This window comes from Littorina saxatilis, unplaced genomic scaffold, assembly GCF_037325665.1.
Source record: "Littorina saxatilis isolate snail1 unplaced genomic scaffold, US_GU_Lsax_2.0 scaffold_2753, whole genome shotgun sequence".
Classification (NCBI taxonomy): domain Eukaryota; kingdom Metazoa; phylum Mollusca; class Gastropoda; order Littorinimorpha; family Littorinidae; genus Littorina; species Littorina saxatilis.
This window is the reverse complement of record NW_027128656.1, coordinates 3,033-13,227: the sequence shown is the minus strand read 5'-3', so window position 1 is coordinate 13,227 and position 10,195 is coordinate 3,033. Positions and strand designations below refer to the sequence as shown.

At 44.3% G+C, this 10,195-nt stretch overlaps 1 protein-coding gene across 1 annotated transcript; it reads right to left on the bottom strand.

Annotated features, from left to right (window-relative positions):
• Nucleotides 1-4,658: 4,658 nt before the first annotated feature.
• LOC138957009 (uncharacterized) lies at nt 4,659-9,681 on the bottom strand (the record flags this gene model as incomplete). The annotated part of the gene is given in 2 exon segments (XM_070328186.1): nt 4,659-7,092; nt 9,558-9,681. A coding segment is annotated over 1 exon segment (2,322 nt). The 3' UTR covers nt 4,659-4,704.
• Between the last annotated feature and the right edge of the window lie 514 nt (nt 9,682-10,195).

Below are 10,195 nucleotides of genomic sequence, written 5' to 3'. Positions count from 1 at the left end.
ACAGAGACAAGCGAAAGAGACAGACACAGAGACAAGCGTGAGAGCAATCCGATTCGGCGAGAGACACAAGACACTTTGCCAGAAAGGGCACGTCCGATGTTTCTTCGGGGGATATTTGTTTATGTTCTTGGATGCAGTGTTCTGTGCAATTTGCAAACAGAACACGTTCTAGGAATGGCTTCCTCCTCGCTTTTAGCTCAAGCATTGTTTTACGTAGCTGTTTTGAACATTGCTATTTAAAGTGACATTGCACCTTCTTGCTTTGGTTTGTTTGTTTGTTTGTTTGTTTGTTTGTTTGTTTGCTTAACGCCCAGCCGATCACTAAGGGCCATATCAGGGCGGTGCTGCTTTGACAGTTAACGTGCGCCACACACAAGACAGAAGTCGCAGCACAGGCTTCATGTCTCACCCAGTCACATTATTCTGACACCGGACCAACCAGTCCTAGCACTAACCCCATAATGCCAGACGCCAGGCGGAGCAGCCACTAGATTGCCAATTTTAAAGTCTTAGGTCTTAGGGGTTCGAACCCACGACCTCCCGATCACGGGGCGGACGCCTTACCACTAGGCCAACCGTGCCGGTCTGTTGCTTTGGTAAACGAATGTGTTAATCACTGCATGATTATAATTCTACCACAACGATTCTTCTAACAGGAATAGGCGCATTTTTTTTTAACGTAAGCACATACCAATGATCTGAAGCCTGGTTGCATGCCCACCCTGACTGCTCGCTGTGGTAAGTTGGATAATTATTTTGATGGGTTAATTTCCAACAAATCCACTGATTGCTTTTACAAAAGTAATTCATCAAACCATTTCATCTGTGCATAGAAAGCGACCAAGCTATTCATTGTTGATATGTGACCAAGTGAAGGAGAGGGTCCTTATCCCATGTAAGAGTCGGGACTGGGTGGCCGAGTGGTAACGCACTTGCGCTCGGAATCGAGAGGTTGCGTGTTCGACCCTGGGTCAGGCCGCTATTTTCTTCCCCCTTTCCTAACCTAGGTGGTGGGTTCAAGTGCTAGTCTTTCGGATGAGACGAAAAACCGAGGTCCCTTTGTTGTACACTACATTGGGGTGTGCACGTTAAAGATCCCACGATTGACAAAAGGGTCTTTCCTGGCAAAATTGTATAGGCATAGATAAAAATGTCCACCAAAATACCCGTGTGACTTGGAATAATAGGCCGTGAAAAGTAGGATATGCGCCGAAATGGCTGCGATCTGCTGGCCGATGTGAATGTGTGATGTATTGTGTAAAACAAATTCCATCTCACACGGCATAAATAAATCCCTGCGCCTTGAATAAAAATTGAAAAAATAAAATAAATCCCTGCGCTTAGAACTGTACCCACGGAATACGCGCGATATAAGCCTCATATTGATTGATTGATTAAATTCGAGATAATGAGCCGAATTGTTTTCACGAGAAGGAATTAATGTGCCTTTTAAAAACCAGCCAAATGATCCAAAATAGGAGAGGATTGGAAACGTTGTTCATTATTCAAAATCAAACAGTGTTTGTGCCATGTCTTCTCTCCTTTTAAGAAGAATTGAGTAGAAACCGTTGACAATTCCGAGAATTTAGTTTGTGTTCAAGGAAAGGGGAGCAATTGCATCTTAACAAAAGGATTTTTAGCCGATTCCTGAGGTAAATTATCTCCCTTAGTAGAAATTCGCCAAACCCTCGTGTGTGTGTGTGTGTGTGTGTGTGTGTGTGTGTGTATGTACGTGTGTGTGTGTGTGTGTGTGTACGTGTGTGTGTGTGTGTGTGTGTGTGTGTGTGTGTGTGTGTGTGTGTGTGTGTGTGTGTGTGTGTGTGTGTGTGTGTGCCTGCGTGTCCGTCTGTGTCTGTCTCTGCGTCTGTCTCTTTGTCTTGTCCTGTACATGTGTTGTCTTGTCTATCTCTGTCTGCTTGTGCGTTTGTAATTTTATCTGTTCAATATTTCGTGCAGATAAAGAAAGAAAGGAACATGAAGTTCCTCCTGATGCTGCTGGTGTGTTGCCTGCTTACTCATGTGGCCGAGAACACTGTCAACGCTCAGATGTGTAGTCTTTGCTGGACCCACTCAAAAAACAAACAAGAAGGGCAAAGCCCATACGACTCACATGCTTGACCTTGACCTTTACATGACCTTGACCTTCAGGGTCAAGGTCAAATAACTAAACCTAGCAATGACATCATACACTAAGAACTGCTTTACACAAATTGTTCAGCCGTTACCGCCTTACGTTATAATATCCATGCAGGAACACCACTATTGGCTTCTAGCTTGTTGCTGTTACCTGTGTCTTTTGTATACATGTCATGATTGTAACATTTGTTGAAATAAACTTATGTTTAAACCAAAGATGAAGCTTTCGTTTCTTCTTTTTCCTCCCAGTCAAAAATGTATTGCGATTCTCTAGCCACTCCAGAAATCCCCGAAGCATGTCTAAGGAAAGGAAACAATTGAAAAACAACAATAACAGCAGACTGAATAATCTTTATTTATTTTCCTTGTCTACTAGTCCACTGGTCGAAACTGGGGGGTGGGCGTTTACTAGGTACTATACCATGTACACCTGCATGCAACTGAGGTTTATATAAAAAAATCTCCCCGTGTTTTTATTTCATTCAGTTTGTTTGGGTTGTTGCTATTGACTTTGAAACTGACACGCCGGCAAAAACGCCGGTAACGCGTGCGCAGAGAAGAGCAAGCATCGGGAATCTTCAATTCTAAAAATAACCAACTGGTTTGTTTGTTTGTTTAACGCCCAGCCGACTACGAAGGGCCATATCAGGGCGGTGCTGCTTTGACATACATATAACGTGCGCCACACACAAGACAGAAGTCGCAGCACAGGCTTCATGTCTCACCCAGTCACATTATTCTGACACCGGACCAACCAGTCCTAGCACTAACCCCATAATGCCAGACGCCAGGCGGAGCAGCCACTAGATTGCCAATTTTAAAGTCTTAGGTATGACCCGGCCGGGGTTCGAACCCACGACCTCCCGATCACGGGGCAGACGCCTTACCACTAGGCCAACCGTGCCGGTCTAACCAACTGGTAGCTGCCGACCTTCCGCTAGATACACATGAATACCGGGGGAAAATAAATAATTACTGGGCAGTAAAAATAAATACTGGGCGGTAGTTAAACGACAGTTTGACTTGGAAGGACACAATGTTGCAGCTTTTTAGCCAGCGTGTCAGTTTCAAAGTCAATAGCAACTACTCAAACTGAATGAAATAAAAACACGGGGAGACCCTTTTTATTTATTTTTTATTTTTTTGTTTTTAATCTCAGTTGCATGCAGGTGGCTGCTACCGCATTTTAGGTTTTTTTTCTCTCTCACTTTTGTTTTTTTAAGCGGGAAGCATCCTTCTTCATGGTTATTTATTTAATTTTTGTAATCAAATGTTTACATGTTTAAGTTAATAAACTTTATCAATAAACTAATATCATGTTAACCAAAGATTTACAAAAAAAACCATTCCAGCCTAAAATTATTTTTGTTAAATCAATTTTGCTATTATAACGGCTAGAATACCAACCCGGAACCACGAAAGTATGAGTGTTTTGTGCAATCTTGTGTGTGTGTGTGTGTGTGTGTGTGTGTGTGTGTGTGTGTGTGTGTGTGTGTGTGTGTGTGTGTGTGTGTGTGTGAGCGAGCGTTTGTCTGTGAGTGAGTGCATGTGTGTGTGAGCGCGCGCGCGTGTGTATCAGTGTGTGTGTGTTTTAGTGTGTTTGTTTGTGTGTGTGTGTGTGTGTGTGTGTGTGTGTGTGTGTGTGTGTGAGGGATTCTGCCTCTGTCTTCCGCTGTCTCTGTGTCTTTGTCTGTGTGTCTGTGTGTGTGTGTGTGTCTCTCTCTCTCTCTCTCTCTCTCTCTCTCTCTCTCTCTCTCTCTCTCTCTCTCTCTCTCTCTCTCTCTCTCTCTCTCTCTCTCTCGCTCTCTCTCTCTCACACACACAACTGAAAACGTAAGCCTTTTTGTCAAAAACAAATTTAAATTAAATCAAATAATAATTATAAAGTGAACACTTCAAAGGGGTACAAAACAGGAATTCATGCCAGATTAATATATAATTCGTAAGTTGACTTCTTGGCCCAGAAACATAACTGACATGCGCATTTAAAGCAAACAACTATACATTAAATCATTCTTTCTCACAAATTCAAAACGCCAGCACACTACCCTACCCGTCTCCTCCCCGACTTCATTCTAACTTCTTACACCCAAGATAACGAAAACACACACAAACACAGACAGACACAAACAGACACACGCATGCACGCACGCACGCACACACACGCACGCACACACACACACACACACACACACACAAACACACACACACACTCGCGCGCACACACACACACACATACACACACACACACACACACACACACACACACACACACACACACACACACACTAAACATTGTAGGAATAAGTCATGAATTCATGAGATACCATCGAGCCATTACAATGTTCGCGTCATCAAAATAGTAGATGACGCTTAGTGCGACGTCATGTTATGGGTTCTTACTCGTTCTCTGAAGCTTTCTTCGCCTGTCTCTCTCAATGCTTAAACAAATAAGCAAACAAACAAACAAACAGGTAAACAAGAAAATTAGCTAACAAACAGACAGAAAGACAGACACACACATATACAAGCAAACAAACAAACAAAAAAGCTAAGCCAAAAACCCAATCAAGAATTCTCAGACCCGATTGCGTCATCAGTCTGTTCCATGACGCGCATCGTGACGTCATGCTCCTTGCCAGAGAAGCGACGAACCAGACGCCGGCATTCAGTCCGAAACTGCTTGTTGCATAACCCGTAGATGATAGGATTGGCCGCGTTGCTCAGAAACGATGACCTGATGAATATGCTAATGAGGACGACCCCGACGTCGGTCAAGGACGTCAGAAAGGCTTTGCCGTGCACAGCACGCGCGATGACGACGCAGAAAAAGGGGAGAAAACTGACGACAAAGACGATGGAAATGGCGAAGAGCATGCGGGTGGTTTTGGCGGGGCGGTAAGCCATTTTTTTGCTCAGTCTCTCCAGAAGCAACGCGTTGGACAGTCGCACCGGGCGGTTATCCGTGGGAGAACCCCCCGTGGGGGTTGGGAGTCGGGAAGTGGGAGTGTGCCCTCCAGGATAGCCGCCAGGGGGGAAGAGAAACGAGCTCCTGCTTGAAACGCCGCCATCTTGTTGCTTCGTTGGAGTTTGTAAGAAGGCTTGAGATTCCGAGACTGTCTTCTGAACTTTCTTCTTTTTGCTGCAGTTTTTCGCCTGGGGAGCTGGTACGACAGAAGTGCCTGACTTCGTTTTTTCCAGTTTAGCCTTCCCGTCAGGCGACACTTGGTCGTGTAGCAGCCAGACACCACTGGTACCGAGTTCGTCCATGCTTTCGTCGTTGACATCACTAATGACACTGACGTCATTGTTGATGACGTCAGGGTCCGCGATGGGGTTATGCTGCCAGCAGATTTCGGACGGGGAAACGAAGTGAATTCCTTGTTCGAAGGAGTCGGTGTCTTCGTCGGGGGAGTCCGTATGGGAGTGGGAGCTGAGACGAGATAGAAGTCTGTTGTCTTCGTGACAGCGATAAGGAATCGAGAGATTAAAGTTCTTCTTTTTCATCTCGCAGTCGTTATCAGTAACATCATCAACATCTTCGCCATTTTGAAATTCCTTTCCACTGGCGGTTTTGTCAACAGCAGCGTCAATTGTGTGTGTTTGTAATACTTGGTCAGCTGAAACAGCTTCCACTACCTGAGCGCGATGCCCATGTCGCTGAAGCGTATCCGAAGCTTTTGAGGTGCAATTTTCACCATCGCTACCGCTCTCAGGCACACAGAGTCCATTTTGATTTACACCTGCTTGGGGAATTACTTTGATATTTTCTTGCCCGTTTTGGGGAATATCACTTACACCACCCGTTGCAGACTGATTAGATTCCGACTCTCGGCTTTCTAGAACACAATCAGCAGTGATGGTGTCTCCATCGGTACAAGACACTTGTGGAAGCTTGAACTTAACGCTCCTCCTTCGGTCGTTTTCTTCCTGAATTCTCTCAAACTGAGGAACAATCTCCACGGTAGCTAGAGCACTTTGAATCAACTCTTCTTCCAACAGCTCCGCTTCTTCGTTGATCATGTGAATCTTTAACGCGCCTTTTTTGCCACCACCGTTGTCGTCGTTGTTGTTGTCGTTCTGATCACCATGGTGGTGGTGGTGGTTGTCGTTGTTGTCGTGGTGGCTGACTTCAACGAGGACTAGCTCCTGGGTCGGCGAGCAGATTCTGGACGCCCTGAGGCCTGTGCAAGTCGCGGTGAGTCTCTGTTTCTGCTTGCGTTTCAGCTGCACGATCCTGACAGCGATGAGGGAATACAGAACTGTGATGCTCACCACCAGCACCGCGTAGCACGCGAAGTACAGCGAGTAAAACAATAAGGGCCACCACGTCCCGATGAAGTCATCCGACACTAAACACGTCACGCCCATGACGTCACTATCGACGACAGACACCGTCAGGCTCCCATACAGCACCAGGGCGGGCCAGGAGAGTGACGCCGCCAGCCCCACCGCCCCGACACACGTCAGCTTGGCGCGCCTGACGTCGAAGAAGTGCTTCATGGGCCGGCAGACTTTGTACCAGCGGTCCAGGGCGATGGAGACGAGAATCAGCGAGGACGACCCGTTGAGGGTGTAGGTGAGGAATCTCGACAGCTTGCACCAGGCCGGTGAGTCGAAGGAGACGATCTTCACCAGCATGACGATCTCGGTGGGCATGCAGATCAACGAGTTGGAGAGGTCCAGTACGGCCAGGGAGAAGATGAAGATCTTGGTCACCGTGCTCTGCCAGCGGAAGCCGTATACGTAGCAGACGACAGCGTTGCCGATCGCGCCCATCAGCATCATCAGTGACGTGTACGCTATGGCGGGCGCCAGTGCCGTCATATCCGCTTCCGGCTGAGCATGCGCCTCGGCTAACGTTGTGGCGGTAGTCGTGTTGACCTCCATGACGATTGAGGTAATGTCAGAATCTGATGGGGCTGGACAGATGGAGGGTTTGGGTTCGTCTGCTACCTGCAAGAGGAAAATGAGTAAGATACAGTGTAACTTATGAACCTGCTTTATCAAAAAAAGTTTCGTGAAATGTACAATACGAGAAAAGAATGTTTAAATCGAAAAGAGAAGTACAAGTTTGTTTGTTCGTTCATGGGCTGAAACTCCCACGGCTTTTACGTGTATGACCGTTTTTACCCCGCCATTTAGGCAGCCATACGCCGCTTTTGGAGGAAGAAGTACAAGTGAAATACAGTGGAACCTCCTTATACGACCCCCTGATTAGAGACCCCCCTCCCTTTTAAGACCGTGTTTTCTCAGATTTTCTGTTCGTAACCTCTGTAAATGTACCCTCATTTTAAGATTCCAACTCTTTTAAAACCTAGTTATCTCTGATTTATTTAAGGTCTTACAAGGGTGGGGGGGGGGTGTTCTACTGTACTTACAGTCGTAGCCTATCAATCTGGTTATCACGTTAAGAAATAATGGTCACCAGGCAATCAAGCGAAGAAATGACACCACCGTTCATTCATACTCAAACAAAACGATGATTATTAGGTCGGACGCACAATCTCTCATTTAGCTATAAACTTAACCAGGAAGGTGATCAGTGAGAGAGCATGACTCAATAAGGCCAAACGATATATTTTGTTTTGATTCCCCGACTGACATTTTTTTTCCTCCCGACATTGAGGCTTTTCTTGACCCTGAAATTTTTATTTGTTTTTACTTTTAGTCAAGTTTTGACTAAATGTTTTAACGTAGAGGGGGGAATCGAGACGAGGGTCGTGGTGTATGTGCGTGTGTGTGTCTGTGTGTGTGTGTGTGTGTGTAGAGCGATTCAGACTAAACTACTGGACCGATCTTTATGAAATTTGACATGAGAGTTCCTGGGTATGAAATCCCCGAACGTTTTTTTTTCATTTTTTTGATAAATGTCTTTGATGACGTCATATCCGGTTTTTCGTGAAAGTTGAGGCGGCACTGTCACGCCCTCATTTTTCAACCAAATTGGTTGAAATTTTGGTCGGGTAATGTTCGACGAAGCCCGGACTTCGGTATTGCATTTCAGCGTGGTGACTTAAACATTAATTAATGACTTTGGTCATTAAAAATCTGAAAATTGTAAAAACAATATGTTTTTTATAAATCGATCCAAATTTACGTTTATCTTATTCTCCATCATTTGCTGATTCCAAAAACATATAAATATGTTATATTTGGATTAAAAACAAGCTCTGAAAATTAAATATATAAAAATTATTATCAAAATTAAATTTTCCAAATCAATTTAAAAACACTTTCACCTTATTCCTTGTCGGTTCTTGATTCCAAAAACATATAGATATGATATGTTTGGATTAAAAACACGCTCAGAAAGTTAAAACGAAGAGAGGTACAGAAAAGCGTGCTATCCTTCCCAGCGCAACTACTACCCCGCTCTTCTTGTCAATTTCACTGCCTATGCCGTGAGCGGTGGACTGACGATGCTACGAGTATACGGTCTTGCTGCGTTGCATTGCGTTCAGTTTCATTCTGTGAGTTCGACAGCTACTTGACTAAATGTTGTATTTTCGCCTTACGCGACTTGTTGTTTTTTAGAAATGACAAAACTCTTTGCAGACTTAACGAGGAAAGTTACAATTTCCTGATATCAAGGAGACACAGCTCGCATGATTTCCGGCCAATAAAGATCCACATGCGCCTGTGTAAAAATAAAAAAAAATAAAAACCACCTAGAGAAAGTAAATAAACCAACCGACCTTCACAATGATCCTCAATTGTTTAGCCTTGTCGTACGAAACAAACATTCTATCTAAGTTGGCATAAATTATGCAAATAGTAGCCCTTCTAGATCTGTCGTATCATCGATCAATACATCTATTGGAAGAAAAATTAGTCGATAAAAGTAATCAATCAATCAATGATTTAACCGTTCTGTTGCATTGGTCAAAGCCGTAGGTTATTCAGTCAGCCGGTTGGCGAGACTGGTATTGTTTGGCGGTCAGTGAGATCAGCAGTTGCGTCCCTTGGACTGAACTTCGGTAGTTTCTACACTCTCAGTATATATCCGTGCAGCAAAGGAAGCACAGAGCAAGCGAGCCATACACACACACGTACAATCTCTCTCTCTCTCTCTCTCTCTCTCTCTCTCTCTCTCTCTCTCTCTCTCTCTCTCTCTCTCTCTCTCTCTCTCTCTCTCTCTAATTAAAAAAAGATCTTATTCTTATATTACTATTATTGCGTGTGTCTGCGTTTCATCATAAAAAGTTTGTTCCTATGTATTCCCATTTCGATTATAACCATTTTGCTTAGATCAGGACTAGCTGTAAGAAAGGTCCTACGGACCTAATGCTATCTTTCCTGTAATAAAGTTCAAAGTTCAAAGTTCTCTCTCTCTCTCTCTCTCTCTCTCTCTCTCTCTCTCTCTCTCTCTCTCTCTCTCTCTCTCTCTCTCTCTCTCTCTCTCTCTCTCTCTCACTTACCAGTTTGTAAAAGAAATCACAGCAACTGATCTTGCAAAACCTTCCAAGGCAGCGTGTGGTAACTGCAGGAGCCAGGGAGCAAGACTTCTCCGCTTGCCCGTGCTTCTGGGTGTTTGTGTCTCATCTGTGGAGAAAAAAAAAAGAATAATTAAACTGGAGCAAAAATCCCAAAACAGACAGCTAAATCCATTGCTTAAAAATTCGGGTCGCTTCTTCCCAGTTTAAAACTAGTAGCACCAAGAGTCGCGCTTTTTGTTGGCGTGTTTAAGTTGCAGTCAGCAAACTGCACTTATGTCAGAATGACCAAGGTCTTGTACGTGCTGCTGTGGTGACACGGGAGTGAGACATGGATACCGTCTCTGAGCCACCTGGCCCTTTATCCACACACACAAACATACAGAACTGATTTGTTAATCAAACGAAAGTGATCACCTGGAGTAAAATTTCATATTGAAGTTAGGATTGATTTCTTACTACAGTATAATTAACAGATAACTCAGCTTCAGATATCTTGGCTTTTGAACTTTTCATCTGAGTGATTTCCCTTGATGGCAGCCATTTTGTTTTTAGCTGTAAAAATATATGGAGGAGCAGAGAAAAGGTGGGTGTCACATAAACTGTTTTCTTACCATCTTATA